Below are 18,813 nucleotides of genomic sequence, written 5' to 3'. Positions count from 1 at the left end.
TTTTCCTGAGGGATCGCATTAGGCCGTAGCATGTACGTATCATGGAGTTTACGTGGTCGGCCATGGAGAGTTTATGGTCCATTACCACTCCTAGATTTCGGACTGTTGTCTTGGGCGGGGGGCACGGCCCCAGTGAGGGCGGCCACCAGTCAGCGGACCAGATGTGTTGAGCATTGCCAAAGAGCATGATCTCTGTCTTGCTCGCATTGAGCAGTAGATGATTATTTGACATCCAGTTGTCAACAGTTGACATACACCGTTTAAATCTGTGTTGAGTATCGGTGTGATCAGGGCCGAGAGTGATTAATAATTGTATGTCGTCGGCGTACGACACAGTATCAAAGCCATTGGCTCTGATTATTTTAGCCAAGGGCGACACGTATAGGTTAAAAAGAGTAGGGCTTAAAATTGATCCCTGGGGAACTCTCTTGTCAATAATCTGGCTTTTGGATGAGAAGCCACCTACTTGTACCTTGGAGGACCGGTCCGTTAGGTAGCTCTTTATCCATTGTAAAGCAGGGCCCTCGACACCACACTCCCGTAGGCATTCCAGAAGGATGCCATGGGAGATGGTGTTGAAGGCGGCCGACAGATCAAGTAGGGTCAGAATAGCGGGTTGTCTGGCATCCAGCGAGAGCCTGATGTTATCGACTATTTCTATCGGAGCCGTTTCGGTGCTATGATAGGAGCGGAAACCCGACTGAGATGGATCTAGAAAATTGTTACTTTCTAAATATTTAGACAGTTGATTGTTAATCATTGATTCCGTTACTTTGCCAAACAGGGGTAAGAGAGAGATTGGCCTGTAGTTAGATAGTTGTTTAGGGTCAGCTGACGGCTTTTTTAGAATGGGTCTAACAATGGCTTCTTTCCAGTGAGGGGGTACTATGGATTGAGATAGTGAGAGATTAAGAATTCTAGTTAGATTGGGATGCAATCTTGGATAAAATCTGAGAAGATGCTGGGTCAGTCGGTGAGCCCGATTTAATCTTTCTTAATATGGCGGAGTTATCTTCCTCTGTTATTGTACTAAATTCTCTAAGAGAGTTGATGTGCCGGGGAAGCGTTACAATGGAACTTTGTTCAGGCGAAGTATTTATCGCTTGGGGGAATAGTTTGTAGATATTATTGATCTTATTTACAAAGAAAGATGAGAGGGAGTCAACCCACTCCTGGGAGGCGGTATGAGATAGTAGGCAGGAGGGGGGGAGGTTAGTAAATTCCTTTATGATCTTGTATAGCTCTTTGTGAGAGTTGGAGGCTCGGTTTATTCTGTTTCCTAGGTAGGCTCTTTTAGCCTTGGCTATATTATCCATGTAACGGTGATGTAATGTTTTGTAATTGTGCCTGTCGGTGGTATTTTTTGTGAGTCTCCATTTGCGTTCCACCTTCCTGACGACGAGTTTCTCGCTTTTTAAATCATCAGTGTACCAGTGTACCAGGGGTACAATTTCTTCGGGCATTTTTCTTAGGAGCCACTATATCAAGGGACTGATGGCTGTCTCAAAACTTTTGGCTGCCTGGTTGATGTTAGTCATTTCGGAGGGAGAAAGGGGAACAAAAGTTGCAGAGAATGATTGTAGATTTATCTTGTTCCAGGACCTGCTTAGTTTATGTTCTTTCGTGGGATGTGCTTGTGTCGGTATCCCACGCATATGGAACCTTATTATGTAATGGTCAGACCATAGGATGGGGAGGAGTTGATCTATATCAACATGAGGAGAGTTGGTAAATACTAAATCTAAGGTGTGGCCTGCGGGACTATGAGTGGGGCCTGTCACCGGCTGTTTTAGACCTAAAGTGTCAAGGCTGGTGATCAGGTCAAGTGTATGAGGGTCTGTTAGGTGCTCGGCGTGATAGTTAAAATCTCCTAGTAGAAAACAATTATCTGCGGCCAGGACGTATGGCGCAATTGTCTCTATTAATTTGCTAGAGAAATGGGCTTTATTTCCAGGTGGTCTGTAAAGCAGGGCCCCTTTCCAGGTTTCCTGTCTTAAGCTCTCTATTGTAAAGATACAGATTTCACCCCAGTCTAACTGGACGGCCTCTACAGTGTGTATTTTAGTGTCTGTTCTCAAAACAATTGCTATTCCGCTGCCTTTCTTATCTTTTCTGTCATGTCTGATCAGCTGGTAGTCGTGGGGTAGAGCTACTGAAAGGTCGGATTGGGAGAATTTGTGGAGCCATGTCTCTGTGATAAAGAACAAGTCAGGTTTTTAAGAGTCCAATAGAGTCCAGATTTGAAGTGCGTGTGCATTGCAATAGAGGCCTAACAGGTGCTTAGGTTCTGGTTTTTCCGGTTTAATTTGTGAGTGTCCGTAGTTACTGTCAATTAATTTGGCTTGCCCTCTGATAGGGAGACAATCTTGAGCAGTGGAAATCCTAGTGATTTGAGGAGGAATAATCCCTGCTTCTAGGGGGTATGCTTGTCATCTTAGAAAGGCCGCTACTGGAGCCATGCATTTCGTGAAGACTCTGGGAGCTGAGCTAAGGTCGAATGGCAAAACCTTGAACTGGTAATGAACCTCAGCCACCTCGAACCTTAGGAATTGTCAATGGTTTGAATGAATGTGGATGTGAAAATATGCGTCCAAGAGATCGAGAGACGCCAGAAAATCCACTTTGTTTATCAATAAGAGAATCTCTTGGAGAGATAACATTCTGAACGACTGCTTTATGATGTATTTGCTTAACTGCCTTAGGTCCATGACTTGCCTCCATTTCCTGCATTTTTTCTTTATTAAAAAGAATTTGGAGTAAAAACCTTTCCCTCGTTGCTTGAAAGGCATTTTTTCTATCGCCCCTTTTTTAGTAGCGTTGCAATTTCTTATCTCAACAAGGACAGATGATGAAGGAAAGTTTTCCTTGGAGGCGGAGTTCGAGGAGGTTTGTGGAGAAACTCTAAGGTGTGGCCGTGTTTAATGATATCCAGCATTCATTTGTCCCTCGTTATGGTTTGCCATTGATCCAGAAATGGAGAGAGGTGATGAGACCAAAGACGTTGTGAATGAACTGAGGTGACTAGAGGAGAGATGTTACTACCTTCTTGATGAATCATGCAGTTTTCCTCTTCCTGCAGGTTTACGTCTAATTGACTGCTGGTTGTAAGACGCGTTGGAGGATCGAAATTGCTGCTGTTGTCCTCCATATTGAGATCTGTAGCCCTGTTGGCCATATAGTTGAAATCTGTAGGACTGAAAAGATGGCCTCTGCTGAAATTGGCCTCTACCTCTACCACCTCGAAAGGATTGAAATCGTCTCTGCTGCAGCGTGCCCAATGAACGCGCAGTCTTGGTATATTTTTTAATACCCTGCAACTCCTCATCAACATGTTTCCAGAAAAGAATTTCCCCATCGAAGGGCATGTCTAGCACCTTTGATTGGACCTCAGGGCCGAAAGACGTCGCCCTCAATCATCCTTGCCTGTGCAGGACTGCTGCACCAGCCATTTGCCTAAAGGCAATAGAAGATAAATCCATAGCATAGTCGATCACCTCCAAAGACGCACTAGCACCCACCTGCAAGAGGTCCTTAGCTTCTTTCTTCTTATCCTCCTCGAATTCCTACGGAAGAGGAGACAAATTTGACCATAATGGACGGTCATATCGACCCAAAATCGCCAAGGCGATAGAAGTTTTAATGGCAGTAGCAGCCATGGTCGCAAAACGTTTACCAATACTGTCAAGGCGTTTTCGTTCTCTATCCGGAGCCTTGTATTTCTCTCCATCCTTGGTAACACAACCGGGACGTAGGCTGGATTCTTCATTATTTTCAGGCCCTCACTCCAAATATGGTCGACAATCGGGATAAACCGGACAGATTTCCTTGCAGCATCCTTAAAATCATAAAGGAAACATTCGGTTTGCACTACTGGTAGAGGCAAATCGAATCTCTTGGAGGCTCTCTCCAGCACTTTATGGAAGACCCCAATGTCTACCGGGGGTGAAATAGCCGGAGAAGGCGATGGAGAAGATGGAACCACATAATCATCCCACTCTTGGCCAAGAATTCTGCGTTAGCTCACCTTCCTCGGGCTGATAGTCTGGATCACTTTCTATGTAATCATCCTGGATTGTAATACATCGAGGAGGTTGTTTCTCAGCCTGAACAACAGGAGGCAGTGTAACCACAAGTGGAGGCGTAGCAACTAGAATACTCGGACCGCCAGGTGTCAAAGGAACTGGAGCATGAGAATCCGGAAATCTCTTATAGTAGTCGTTAACCATATGTCTGAGATCCGTGACTAAGGAGACCGGGACCAGCATGAAATCTCTGCGACTCTCCTGACGCTCTTCATATGCCTCGTATGGATAATGCTCTTGAAAAGAGTTGTTACGCTGATCTTGGGGGCGTCCTGTAAAAGAATAGTCCCCTTCCGTATATTCCGCCTGTGCTTGTGCTTCTTCGTCCTCATCAGTGTCCTGACATTTGATGCTGTGCAGGACTATAGGCAGGACCAAAAATCTGCCATCACCTTATTCCTCCGTATCCAGGAGGTGGGAAGGAAGTAAAGGCAAGATCTTGGGTAAAGGAGAAATTGCCGGTGACTTTGGTACCAGATGCAAGCCTCCAGTAGCCAGTGTTTGATCCGTCGACGACGCAGTCGACGATGTGAGGTGCCGGATAGTGATCGTCGTCAACACTGGACGTGAAGGTTATTTGAAAACTACCGTCGACGGAGCGCCCGTCGACGGGGCCATCAACGCATCCGTTGACGACGTCGTTGACGCAACCGTCGACGTAACTGTCGTCGTCGTCGCCAAAGCCGTCGACGAAGAGATAGTCGTCACTGTTCTCGTCGACGCGGCCGTCGCCACAGCCGTCGACGAAGCGGTCGTCACCATAGCATTCAGAGATTTTGAAGAAGATCTCGACGACGGATCCATCAACGGAGTTTTCTTCGTCGATGAAGCCTGTTTGAGAGGGTTGACAGGCAAAGAAGTAGCAGACAACTTCTTTAGGCCTGGTTCCTTAGGCTTAACAGCAGATTTCTCAACAGTGGAGGATTTTTCTGTTTTAAGTTTCTTCACATCAGCCTTCAATGAGGTAGAGCCCTCATTTTTACGCTTCCTCTCAACAGAAGATGGCCCAGGACTTTCTTCAATATCAGACCCAGATTCTGATTTTTTCTTTTGAAGCCATAACAATAACCTGGCTTCTCTATCCTTCAAACCATTAGCAGAAAAGGTTTTGCAGTATTTACAGTCTTTTGCCTTATGTTTAGGATAAAGGCAATAAAGGCAATCCTATGAGGGTCTTCAGAAAAAAAGTCTTGCTTTTCCACAGGATCTACAGGGCCGAAAAGCATCTTCTTAGAACACTCAGACATCTTTAGAAAAGAAGGTTGAAAGCACAATACCTTGAGGTGAAATCAAACAAGGTCCAAAGTTCACCACTGGAAAACTGAACAGAGCTCAGGGAGACTCCCTTACACACGATGTGCGGTTAGAAATCTGAGGTCTGGCAGCTCTGACTGGGGAGCTGAGGTCTAGGGCTGGTCTGTGATTGGCCAAAGTTTGGGCCTACATAAGGAGGCTAACGAATTCCAAAGTTTGTCTCTCCTTCTGGATGTTTCTTATGTACTTCTATGGTACTTCTTTTCTAATTACCGCGAGACTCCCACCATGACGACGGGGAAGATACAAGCATGTGAATCTATGAAAGATTCAATACTGGAGAACTGAAAGGACAATTTACTCCTACGTGGAGTAAAAAATTGGGAAATACATGACATATAAAAACTGTATAATGTGAGTGTAAATAAGTGCAGTTACTGGTGTGTATTGTTGGTTTTGTACCAGAGATTATGAAATAGCCATGCAGAGTGTAGTTGTATGCATAGGCAAGTTTATTTATGAGGAATTAAATTCATTATATAGTGAAAATTGTTGTGTCATTGTTGATTTGAGGTATTTTACATGCTTTTGTTCGTACCGTATACCATAGTTTTGTAGTTGTTCTTTAGTGCCCAGATTACGTGGGGTGAGATGGGCAAACCCCTTCTTTTTCTTGCTTTCCTTTGCAGGTAGCCTTGTCTCAGGGCAGGCAACAGATTGGAAAAAGTTAAATAATATGAGTAGGCATGCCTGTGTGCCATTTAGGAAACTTATTTTTGTCAAGATTTTGAAGCTAATGTAGGCATTAGCTACAACTAGGGATGGAAGAAATTGATTTAATCACAGATCACATTCATGATCGGCACCAATCATATTGCCAGTTTTCATTTTATTTGTATATATTGCCTTCATTTTACTCACATAATGTTTATATCTGCAACTACGCTTTTTCATATATTCTGCACTAAACCCATGCTTTAACTTATTATTAACGTCTTCTAACAGATAGTGTAGACTTTTTTCATACTTTAGGGAAAGATGTGTTAGGAGCCCTGTTGGACTTGGCCCTTTTTGGCAAGTTCACCCCTAAACTTTTTGCCTTTCCTGTGACCTGGTATTGGTGGTCCAGTGTAAAGTGCGTGCGCGCTCTGAGTGCGTGTGGTGAGATTGGCCTGCCCTCCTATAGGAATGCATGGGGGATATGTGTGTCCATGGTAATTCCTGGTATGAGAGGAGTGCAGGGGCGAGTATAGTATGTATGAACTCGTGAGAATAAATGCTGTGCAATGGTGTTCGCAGATTTATGGTGACTGGTGGAGAAATGCCACTTTTAGAAGTTGGCATTTCTGTGTGCCATGTGTCTGCCTGCCTGATGTGAATTGCATGTCTGGCTTGTGAGTGACAGGAGCTGAGAGGCGTGGGTGGCTCCAGGAGACAGGGTGAGTCAGCCCAGTGATGAATAGAGAGATCTGCATGCAGATGGGAGGGAGGAGTTGCACCTGGGACCTGAATAGGGCTATGCCTTCCCTCCACAATGCTGGCTCCGCCCCCTGTGGTGTGTCTGATCACTGAGCCCCCACCTGACAAAAGGGAGAGGAGCTGGGCAAAACAAAGTGCTCCAAATCCCCCCTAAACCAGTCCTGACTGGTATCCCTAAGCCCTGTGCTGTGACACAAAGGAAATGTTAGTATAAATATAGGGGCTGTGACCCTATGAAAATGTTCTGTACCTGGTCCTAAACCTGCGGGGCGTGCTGCTGCTGGGGCCCAGGAGGACCTGCCAGGAGGGTTGCCTCCCTGGGCCCAGCTATGCCCCTGGGACCTTTTGCTTCATGTGCTAGTCTTTAGGACTTTGTGTTTTTACCTCCTAGCGCCCCTGAGCTCTTTATTTCTATTTTCTTTCAAAGCGCTTTATTTTTTCTGGGACTGATCTGCAGCACTGGGCTGCGGCGCGGGGTTCCCCAGCATTTTGAGCGCTTCGGTGGCAGAGCGGGAGCTCACCCCGCACTGCTGCTGCTAAGAGAGAGCAGGAGCCCACCCGCGTTATGGTGTGCTATGGCGGGTGCCCAACCAGCATCGTGCACCTTGTGATTCGGCGGGTGCCCACCCTGCCACTAGCTTTGTTTAAAAACGGGAGCCTACCCCATAATGGCCGAGAATCACCGTTGCGGCCCGGGCAACTCGGAAGCCAGGCACGTCCGCCTGACTGTGGGCGGGGCCTGCCTACATCTTGGAGCCTCGAGAGCTTCACTTCCACCCGCCGCACGGAGAGAGGGGTCCCGGCAATGCGGAGAAGTGCTGCGGCAGATCGGCGGGGCTCCCATGGTAAAGGGAGAGCCGCGCGGTGTCAGCCGCTATGATTGAGAGAGCCCCCGAGGAGTGGGGACCCTCCTGCTGCACTCTGCCAAGATCCGCGGTAAAGTGAAGAGGATCCCGGCGCCTGTCCCTAGTCCGGAGGAGACCGGTGAGTAGGGCCGATCGTGAGGCAGCATTTATTGAGTTAGGAGCCCCAGTGGGGGCCCCAAGTGCACATTGGTAGTACCCGGGTGGTCCCCCCATTGTGGGCCGCTCCCACAATGGGCACAGGAGTTCCTGGACCCCAAAGGGGGTCCCGTGGTACCCGTGTCTACTTCCTGAGATATATCCCAGCTGCCCCGTTTGCAGAGGGCAGCTGCACCAATGGAGATTTGGGTACAGAGCCCCAGTGAGGCCCAGAGGGCACAGTTGTGCCAGGGCCTATTTGTGTATTCACAGCTGCCTCACCAGACAGAGGGCAGCTGCAACGTTCTAGACATGGGTTCCGAGGGCACAGTGAGTGGCAGGCCTTCATGGAAGATCTACAGCTGCACAGCAATTAGTGCCAGCTGCACCGTTTAGGCTATTCTTACTTTGGGAGGCATGTTTTGAGTTAGGAGTCGGATGCACACCTCTGCCCCATACTTTCCCAGCTGCCCAGCAAGTAGTGGGCAGCTACTACGTTTAGGTTTGCGCAGTGGCGCACTCTGGATTCCGCTGCTAGGCAGCAGCCCTGACATTCTAGACACAGGGCAGTCGAGCCCCTTTGGAGGTGGCCTAATGTGATTAATACCTCTACTACGGTCTTTATTAGGAGACTATGTGCTAAATGTGATTTATGTGGTGCTAGGAAATGTGATTAATGTAGTATGATTTACCCACCCTGTTTTGATACCTCTAAATGTGGCTTTTATGATTATGAGGTTGTTTGCATATTATGGTTTATGCTAGTGAGATTATGTTCCACTGAGATTATTTCCTAATGTGAGTTATGTTTAGGAGGTTAGGGTCTAATGCGTTTAGACTTATGAGATGATTGCATAATGTATTTATGCTTGTGAGGTTGGCGCAGAATGTAATTCGCGCCTAATGTGATACTGTGCATAATGTAGTTTATGTTATAGGTTGATGCTGAGTACAGTGGTTACCAGTGATTACTGGTTGTACATTTATGATATGTTTTACTTTGACTAAGTTCACTTTGTGATGGTTCTGACGGTGGTCCAGTGGGCCCTGTCAGGTGTATATAATCCCTCGTAGATATGACCTAGTGCCAGGTGGCACCATGTATATTATGTGAGTACTATTCTGATGTGTTATGAGAATACAAAGGCTATTTTTGATATAACCTTGTGTGGAGTTCCTTTTGTGGTGTGCCTGGGATGTTGTTGCTGTGTGCGTGTGCAAATTCTTTACACATGGCCTCCGTGATAAGCCTGACTGCTCGTACCAAGCTACCAAGGGGGTGAGCAGGGGTTATCTTTGGCGTGTAACTCCCTTGCCCTGACTAGAGTGGTGGTCTCTGCCTGGCTTTGGTGCAAGCCTTAGCCAACCAGAGATCCCATTTCTAACAAGCCCACTATAATAAATTCTACCTACGTGTATTTCTGACCAGATCTGGCAAGATTGTGGGACATGCATAGATCACAGCCTTTCTTATATAAATTGCAACTTTGACGCAGTTTGCAAATGTTTCCTAAAGGATTTGCTCTTACTCAACCTGTGCAATTTACCCCTTGTATTTAAGTCCCACCCATTTGAAAATTCATTAAAAGATTCTCTGTGACAGAATAACAAACATCACACGCAGCGGTCTACGGTACTTATTCTTGAGGACTTTTTTCTTCTTGTTGGATTCAAAAACAAATCAAAAGGAATTTAAACTTTTATGACAGGGTGAACCATTACATGCCTCTGAAGGGTGCTGTGGCGGTCTGACACCCGAGTGGCAAGACAGTGCACCATTCATGCACCAGTGCCATCATGTATGTTTTGTGCTACATGGCACCAGTTCCATTTCCTGCAACATTATTTCCACCCAACAGCACCAGGCCAGCAGGAAAAATGTTTCGGGGGAATGCCATAGAAATATAGAATCAGCAAAGTGAAAAGAATACATTAACACTTAAGGATATATTAATGTCAGATAAAACAATAGTTTATGGTAGTCCAATAAAAGACAAAACGTTGGGCAAATAAACGAGGTGGTGATGGAACCATGAAAAAATGAGGAACGGACCAAGGGAAACGATGGAACAGGGAAATGAAATTGATGAGGACGGAGTGAAACTTGATATGTAGAGCTAAAGTTATTCATTGTAGCAGTATGGTACTTGTAACAGTAACCAAGAGGAAACATTTATGTAATATTAGTAACAAATGGCTACCTTATTTTCACTTTAAAATGAAGTGCTAAACTGGTTTACCTGGCAATCCTGAACACTTGCTCCCACTTTTTCCAGGATGTAGCCAACGAGCTGCAATGCCTCCTCATCGGCAGCAGTGTAGTCATGGAAGTCATCCTGCAACATAGATTGTGGTACTCGTTATTCAGCAACAGCCAAAAGAGGAAATGACGTTCTTAACATCTGCCTGCCTTCTTCCTAACGTCCTGTCTTCTAAACTGATCTTAGATATTATCTGTAACATTCAATGCCTCTTTCTGAAAGTAAAGCAGAAGAGAAGGTGGAAAATGCAATGACCACCATGCAATTCTTTAACCCCTTCTGTGCCCATGACGTGCTGGACTCGTCATGGAGCACAGTCGCGCTGTGCCCATGACGAGTCCAGCACGTCATGAGGCATTCCCTGGGGAATCCCTCTGGTGCGGGCACCAGAGGGATTCCCTTTTACTGAAAATAGCCTCGGGAGCTGGGGAAGAGCTTCCCCAGCTCCCGAGGCCCCCCCCCCCTGCTTTCAGTGTAATGATGATCGCCGCGCACGTCGCGCCGATGTCATTGCACTGAAACTGAAACTGAAATGAGGCAAGAGGCTCATTTCAGTTTCACTTTGTACGTGCTTAGGGGGCTATCTCAGCCCCCTGAGCACGTAGAAAGACGGTAGAGGTATTGTTGGAAAGGGGAGAATCTCCCCTTTCCAATGGTACCCCTCCCCAGTGGATCCCTGCTTGGGGATCGCCACAGGAGGGCGAAATTTGAGGTGTCCAGGGCATTCTGGGTAAGGAAACGTTGGGAGATCCACACAAGCCATACCTCCCTGGAATCCCCTGGGTGTCTAGTTTTCAGAAATGTGTGGGTTTGGTAGGTTCCCCTAGGTGGCCGCCGAGCACCGGGCGAAAAACCCAGGTGACCCCCCTTGCAAAACCAGGTCGTTTTGAGGTAGGCAATTTTCATGTCGCCTCAACACGTTTTGGGCCCTTGCCTGTCGCGGGTACTTGGGCCTCCCACACGAGTGAGGCACCGTTTTTATTGGGAGACCCGGGGGAACGCTGGGTGGTAGGAAATTTGTATCAGCCCGGTGATGCCACAACTTTCCCACACAAAAATGTGTGAAAAAGGTGATTTTTTCAGCTAAATTTGAGGTTTGCAGGGCATTCTGGGTAAGGAAACGTTGGGGGATCCACGCAAACCATACCTCCCTGGTTTCCCCTGGGTGTCTAGTTTTCAAAAATGTATAGGTTTGCTAGGTTTCCCTAGGTGCCGGCAGAGCTATGGTTCAAAAACTACAGCTAGGCACTTTGTCTAAAAAGGGTCATTTTTCGCTACAAAATTGAGGTGTGTCCACGTTACGTTTTGCGCCGTTTCCTGTCGCGGGCACTAGGCTGACCCACACAAGTGAGGTACCATTTTTCTCGGAAGACTTTGGGGAACGCGAGGTGGGTGGAAATTTGTGGATCCATGCAGATTCCAGAACTTTCCACCAGAGAAATGTGGGGAAAATGCGTTTTTTTGGCAATTGTTTAGGTTTGCAAGGGATTCTGGGTAACAGAACCTGGTGGGAGGCAGTCAAGTCACCCCATCCTGGATTCCCCTGGGTGTCTAGTTTTCAAAAATGTATAGATTTGCTAGGTTTCCCTAGGTACCGGCAGAGCTATGGTTCAAAAACTACAGCTAGGCACTTTGCCAAAAAAGGGTCATTTTTCACAGCGAAATTGAGGTGTGTCCACATTGCGTTTTGCGCCGTTTCCTGTCGCGGGCACTAGGCCGACCCACACAAGTGAGGTACCATTTTTCTCGGAAGACTTTGGGGAACACTGGGTGGGTGGAAATTTGTGGATCCAAGTAGATTCCTGAACTTTCCACCACCGAAATATGGGGAAAATTTTGGGGGGGAATTGTTTAGGTTTGCAAGGGATTCTGGGTAACAGACCCTGGTGGGAGGCAGTCAAGTCACCCCATCCTGGATTCCCATGGGTGTCTAGTTTTCAAAAATGTATAGGTTTGCTAGGTTTCCCTAGGTGCCGGCAGAGCTATGGTTCAAAAACTACAGCTAGGTACTTTGCCAAAAAAGGGTCATTTTTCGCTATGAAATTGAGGTGTGTCTACCTTACGTTTTGCGCCGTTTCCTGTCGCGGGCACTAGGCTGACCCACACAAGTGAGGTACCATTTTTCTTGGAATACTTTGGGGAACGCGGAGTGGGTGGAAATTTGTGGATCCACGCAGATTCCAGCACTTTCCAACAGAGAAATGTGGGGAAAAGGTGTTTTTTTGGGCAATTTGTTAGGTTTGCAAGGGATTCTGGGTAACAGAACCTGGTGGGAGGCAGTCAAGTCACCCCATCCTGGATTCCCCTGGGTGTCTAGTTTTCAAAAATGTATAGGTTTGCTAGGTTTCCCTAGGTGCCGGCAGAGCTAGGTTTAAAAAACTACAGCTAGGCACTTTGCTAAAAAAGGGTAATTTTGCATTGTGAAAATGTGGTGTGTTCACGTTGGGTTTTGAGCCATTTCCTGTCGTGGCCACTATGCCTACACCTACAAGTAGAGGTACCATTTTTATCGGGAGACTTAGGGTAATTCAGATTTGTAAAGGAATTGTTATTACCTATTGACTTTCGATGCATTTCTGCCTTCCAAATGAAAGACATTGTGTAAAAAAGAAGTCATTCTAAAAATGACTGATAATTCTCATGCTAGTATGAGTATTCCAATTTTGGAAATGTGCAAATATCTACTGTTTCTAAACTCTATATTTTGTTCCCATTTCAGAAATACATAGGTGTCTTTCATACCGATTTTTCCATGTACACATTTTTACAGAATAATTACTATATACCCGGTACATAATAAAAAACCATTGCAAGTTGCTGCTCAGTTTTTGGCTCTGGGTTCGTCGGGTTCTTGGTGAACCTACAAGTCCTATATATCCCCACAACCAGTAATGTCCAGCGGATGTAACGGTATATTGCTTTCAAAGAGCTGTCAAAATTAGAAGAAGTTACAGGTGAAAACGTTGACACGAAAGGCGCTTTTTTTCAACAAATTTTCAATTTATCCTATATATAACTGAAACCTTGATGGATCTACACAAATGACCCCTTGCTGAATTCAGAATGTTGTCTACTTCTCTAAAATGTATAGCTTTCCAGGATCCATTGTTGCTTTTGTACCCATTTCTACCATTAACTGGAAGGAGATTGAAAGCACAAAAAATAGCAGAAATAGGCTATGTCCCAGAAAAATGCCAAAACTGTGTAAAAAATGTTGGGTTTCTGACAAAAATCTGGTATCCCCTAAAAGCTGGGAAAATGGTTATTTCAGCCCCACAAACCCTTTTTTGATAATATTTGCAGGGAAAAACCCAGATGCTTTCATTTGCAGCCCGTTTTTCCCATTTTCCCCCCCAAAAAACTAAATTTTGCTGTATTTTGGCTCATTTCTGTGACCCCTCCAGGGGAATCCACAAACCCTGAGTACCTTCAGAATCCCCATGATGTTGGAAGAAAAGGACGCAAATTTGGCGTGGATACCTTAAGTGGTCAAAAAGTTACAGTGGCCTCAGCGCGCACTACCCCAAATAGCCAAAAAAGGGCGTGGCACAGGAGGGGGAAAAGGCCTGGCAGCGAAGGGGTTAACTCAGCATTCCAATAATCAAGTTCTGTTTACTGAATGAAAGTTGAAGAAATGACACTGAATCCCGAACGAGAGGGAGAGGATGTGGCGTTATGGCCAGAGCTGCCGACTTTGGAACTCTAGGGTACAAGGTTCGAGTATTTCGTCAGATTGACATCTTGTGATTCTGGGCAAATCACTTGATCTCCCCGTGCCTGAAAAAAGAATGACTGTGACATTGTGTAATATAACTGGTGCTCATGTAAACTGCTCGAATCTAGTTTGCGCTACATAAAACTGCAAACGAAAAAGAAAAAAGAAACAAGAATGCTTGGTTCAGTGGTGGTGAGGGTGATGATGATGACGAAGCTCATCTAGACACTAATGGCTTCAGTGCTAGTTTGGGCAGGCTTGCTTCTCAATGCCCATTGCCCCTTCCCTTCTTAGACTTATGCCAGGCTTAGCACTTCTCTTTAGTCTCCCGCTGTAGAATAAAATATACAACGCAATGACCTGTGGGATCACGCCGCCTGACCGCACCTTCACTTGATGCCAGAACTAGATGGGCACCAGGGAAGAATCCCAGCTATTCATCTCTAGATCTCTTTAAATTACTAATGCTCTATGTCATCGGTTCCTTGGATCGAGGGTGCAGAACATCAAGTTCAAAGCTCTATGTGTTTCTACTCACACAAGACAAAACAACTGAAAGAGAATATGAGGGCTAAATGGAGACTGGACTTCAACTTCGGAATGAGAGGCCTCTCAACAAGTCTCTCCCCCGTCCCAGTGCCATTTAAAAGGTGCATGAATGTAGGTGACAGAATAGTGGGAGAGAGGAATTAACACATGCTACTGTTGGTGCCCATCTGGAGATGCACACCACAAGAGCGCCTCAACTGTGCATCACCCTTTAGTGAACTGGAAACATGCACATTTGCATAATGCAAATACATAACAGCATGCCGTTTGGTGAGCCGGTCACTTACCCTACAGTAAAAGAACTGGAGGAAGACATGATTGGCTGAGAGTCCAGAGTGAGGCCTGGTCAGGGATGCGTTTTAAAGATGGAGGCACTATTGCTACCCCTCTACTGCTGCTTGCTGCCATGTGGACTGCTCTGATGCCCCGCGTTTGAACTATTCTGACCACTGATCTTTTAAAAGCCCGAGTAACGAACTCTTGATCATTTTAGAAGCGGCAGTTTGTCCGTGGTGTCATTTAATCAATAGTTTACTGCCTCATGTTTTTACAAAGGAGCATTAAAACAAGTTAAACAACATACAAAGAGCATCAACATTTCTGCAATGTCAATTCTTGTGATGTTATAGGGAGTCATAGGGTGTATGATGTACCTTCCACTCCATTATGTACCTAGAATGAAAACGCCTTTATATGCATAGCAATGTTTGCTTGGTTAGAAAATTCGATAATTCTTGATCTGGAGGAGTGAAGTTTCACACAAAATTAATCAAACTAAGTCAGGTCCTAAGTCAATCGAGTTCTCAGCCTCCTCCCTGGTCCATGCCACAGACGATGCATCATGCTAATGAGCAGTATGTAGGGCTGTATGAGTGTGTTTCCAGCCATTAGCCAATTCTCCAAAGGCCTCTTTACTGGTGCTTAAGAGCAACATTATGAAATGTACTCTTTGTTAGAATTTCTGGAGACGCGCTGCTGCTTAGTTAATATAAGTGAAAAAAGGACTAAAAAGGTCTGCTTAATGGCCTTCACAATAGTAGGAACCCCACGTTAGATATCTATAAGTGGCACTGGGGTCGCTGTGAATATTCATCTCTCCCATACAATTCTGCATGCAGCCACCGACCACCACCATCGCCAGATCTTTAACGTCACTGAAAGTACCTTGGCCAAGGACGAGAGTCCTTTTATAAGGGACTGTCGGAGCAGGAAGGTCTTCAGCCAGTCTTCAATGTGCTCCAGTACGCTCTGCTGGGCCGCGCCCTGGTCCAGTGGAGGCGAGAAAGCCACTTCATTGTCGATGAGCTCCACTTGCACACATAACAGAGGTGCATGCTGCCAGTGAGACAAGATGGTGGTCAATGAAACATACCGAATGGAAACAAGAGCCTTCACGCCAATTACTAGAGTCGTGCAAGCCGATTGGCTAGGGGGCTTTGAGTAAGTGCACAAGAGGCCATTTAATTGTAAAACAAGAACAACATGAAGGAAATATTTCAGTTAGAAGTCATGATTACCAAAATGAATCTTGAGTCTTTAGCATACAAATTACGGTCTTTAAAGTGGATGCATCACAAAGTATTCATTAGCAAATGGAATGTACACAATTCATCTGTGATTTATAATCACGATTTATGTGACTGCAGCTGCTGTGTCTTTTTTCTATGGATTTCCTGCATTTCTTGCGCCTTCTGCACAATCCAACATCTAACACAAAATGTGAAAATTGTGTCAAAAATAATATGTTTATAGATACTACAGATAACAAGGTACCAAAAAACACTGCACTTTTTTATCACCAACAAGTTGTAGTTGGAGGGCAGGCTCTTCGCTCAAGAGTCTGGAGCCTCTCAAGTAGGAGGTAAAAGCCTGATGTACAAACACGGGTTGCGACAGCAAAATAGGTTTCTACTCTGTACCCATCCCATTTAAGACATGGTATGTTTTGACCTGCTCCTAAAATGGCTCTGCGAATGGATACACCTTTGCAACTTGGAAGAGGCTTGTTGTAGGCATCCCATCCAAATAGAGAATCAGTATGAGAGGCATCGATATTATGCGACCATAATCCGGTTGCAAATCATTGAAAAATGATCAACTCTCGAGTTGGGCTGGTAATGAATTTGCAAAAGGGAATGGGTCCACCTTGGGTTGGGACCCCTCCCCATTTGTGAATCTAAAAACGGTTTCGTTTGGGAGTAAATAGTGATACCTGAAATAAACAACAATTTTTAAACAAACTTTTAAAAAAAGAAGAGTTTTGTTTTAAAAAACTTAGCTCCGTTTCCTTTTACACAAATGGGATCAATGTGAAAAAAAGAAGATTGTTGATGGATAGTCACAGACTGCCCTAGCAGGCCACCATCCCTGTGATGTCTTCCAATCGTAGTGACTCACAATTTGCAGGATACCTCATGAATATTTCTGAGGTAGGTCACATTGCGACCTACTATAATTATTTTTTTTTCAAACTGACCTAGGTCGGTTCACACAACACTTTTGTGACTGAAATTTGTGAGCAGAGAGTGCATACATCATGCCCCATGTTCACGCTTTAAGGTTTGGCCTTAGGGAATAGATGCAGCCTGATAGATCCGGTCAGCGCTCCAGACTACTTCCAACTGTATTTAACTGCATAGCTTCATTCAACATTGCATACATCATCACATTCACAGAGCATCACCCTATGCAAGCACACAGTCAAGCCAAGACACTAAATGAACCATTAATAAGGTCTGAAAATATCTCCCTTCACACCTGACAGCTATCTACAAAAGGTTAATGAAATGGTGATCATGCCTGGATTGTGAGGTCTAAAGCCAGTGGTGTTGGAACAATTGTCAGAGAGGGGGTGCTGCCCTCAATGTCACCTCACTTTAGCTCAAAACTCAAAAATCCAAGTGTCGCACAAAGTGTAGCAAAATGAGCCACGTCCCTTCAGAAGGAGAGTGGTAAGGATGTGGTATGTGACCAGTGGTGCATTTTGGAGAACAGTCGCAAAAATATTAAAGCATGGCATGGTAGCACAATGTCATTTACAGACATCACGTTTTCCATCTAAAAGGCTACTAGATTTTCACAAATGTGTAGTTTTAGTGATAAAACTGCATAGGGCACAAATGATATGATTGTACCCATCAGGAACATTTATGATTTGCGCATCACCAATTGAAGTGGTTGGATTTGATCCTATAAAAATCTTTGTTTTCCTCCCACTTCATAGTTACAAAAATGTGTTTAGTTTGTACTTTCCGAACTGCTGATATACTTTGAACTATACGTAGAGTTCCTTTAGATGTATTTAAATAGTGTGTTCGAAAAAAATTGGCACCTACAGCCTTCACTTTCACACTCCCTGTACCCCCAGCAAGATTGTCACATAGTTATTTTGATAAAATGTCCACTCTCTGCAGTCAGAGAAAGAAAAGTAAACACCAGTCTCCATGCTAAAAGACTGAGCAGAAATGTATCTGAAGACATAGCCTGACTATTGACCTCTGTCTGTGAATGCACAGCAAATGTAACAAGATAAAAACAAAATTTAAAGGCATCTGTGTTGCTAATTCACCTTCGGAACTCCAGCGTGGTTATTTGGGGAGTGTTGCCGCACCCGCCGCATCCCTACTTCCAGCGCCTATGGTTAACACTACGTTTTTTGAGACAAGTAAATGTGCTACTGCTGGTTCCGCATTCCCCCAGGAACGACCTTCACATGCAAATGCTCTAAAAAACTAGTGACATCATAGATGTCCATTTAGTTTACGAGGCAACACTATAAACTTGATGAATGAATGAACCAAGGACAATTAAACCTGTTAAAACCCTACAAATACCTTTTAGGCGTAAATGGTTTTACTACAGTCTAATTAAGTTGATTCTGCCATCTAAATTGAGGCTTCAGTGTTGCATAATTCCAATGGCTCTGAGTAATATTGCAGATGCTAGATAAGGAGTTCTATTTCAAATGGTCCTCTCTTTCTAACAGGTTAACAATGAAGGTGTTAGAAATCAGAGGAGAATGGTACAATTGTTAAAGCTTGCAAGATACCTCAGTGAGTGAGTTTCTTCCTGTTGGCATTTGTGCGACCTGCAAGTCACAGGTTTCAACCCATCAAAGCCAACTCCAACCTCATCTTTACTAGGTTGATTAACTAAGTACCACCTGTTATCTACAATCAGTGCTTAAGTTATAATAAAACAATTATAATAATTATAGAGTGTCACAACCCAATTTATTTCCCAGATAGCAACTGCAGCTTGCACCATACAATGCCTATGCCAAGTCAAATGCCAGTACTGACGCTGCTAACAATCACACTCCTACAAATATGACAGTTGTAGATCACACAAACCTGGAAGAATGACCTAGACGTGCTGGTAGTAATAACTTTTTAATGTAATAAATTGTTAAATACTCTCCTGACGTGCTCTGTTTACAAATAGTGAGACATATGTGTGGTGTTAAGAAATAA

At 44.9% G+C, this 18,813-nt stretch overlaps 1 protein-coding gene across 1 annotated transcript in view; it reads right to left on the bottom strand.

The window, feature by feature from the left end:
* LOC146859134 (uncharacterized) overlaps positions 1-18,813 on the bottom strand; it is a 2,052,335-nt gene that overhangs the window by 1,829,135 nt on the left and 204,387 nt on the right. The window contains exons 20-21 of the mRNA XM_085649806.1: positions 15,506-15,676; positions 10,057-10,152 (exon numbers count right to left, since the gene is read on the bottom strand). Coding sequence (XP_085505932.1) covers positions 10,057-10,152; positions 15,506-15,676 — 267 coding nt within the window. The remainder of the gene's footprint in view (positions 1-10,056; positions 10,153-15,505; positions 15,677-18,813) is intronic.

The sequence above is a fragment of the Triturus cristatus genome, chromosome 3_2 (genome assembly GCF_964204655.1).
Source record: "Triturus cristatus chromosome 3_2, aTriCri1.1, whole genome shotgun sequence".
In the NCBI taxonomy this organism is placed as follows: Eukaryota; Metazoa; Chordata; class Amphibia; order Caudata; family Salamandridae; genus Triturus; species Triturus cristatus.
Note: the sequence above shows the minus strand (reverse complement) of the source record. Positions and strands in the feature narration are given on the sequence as shown.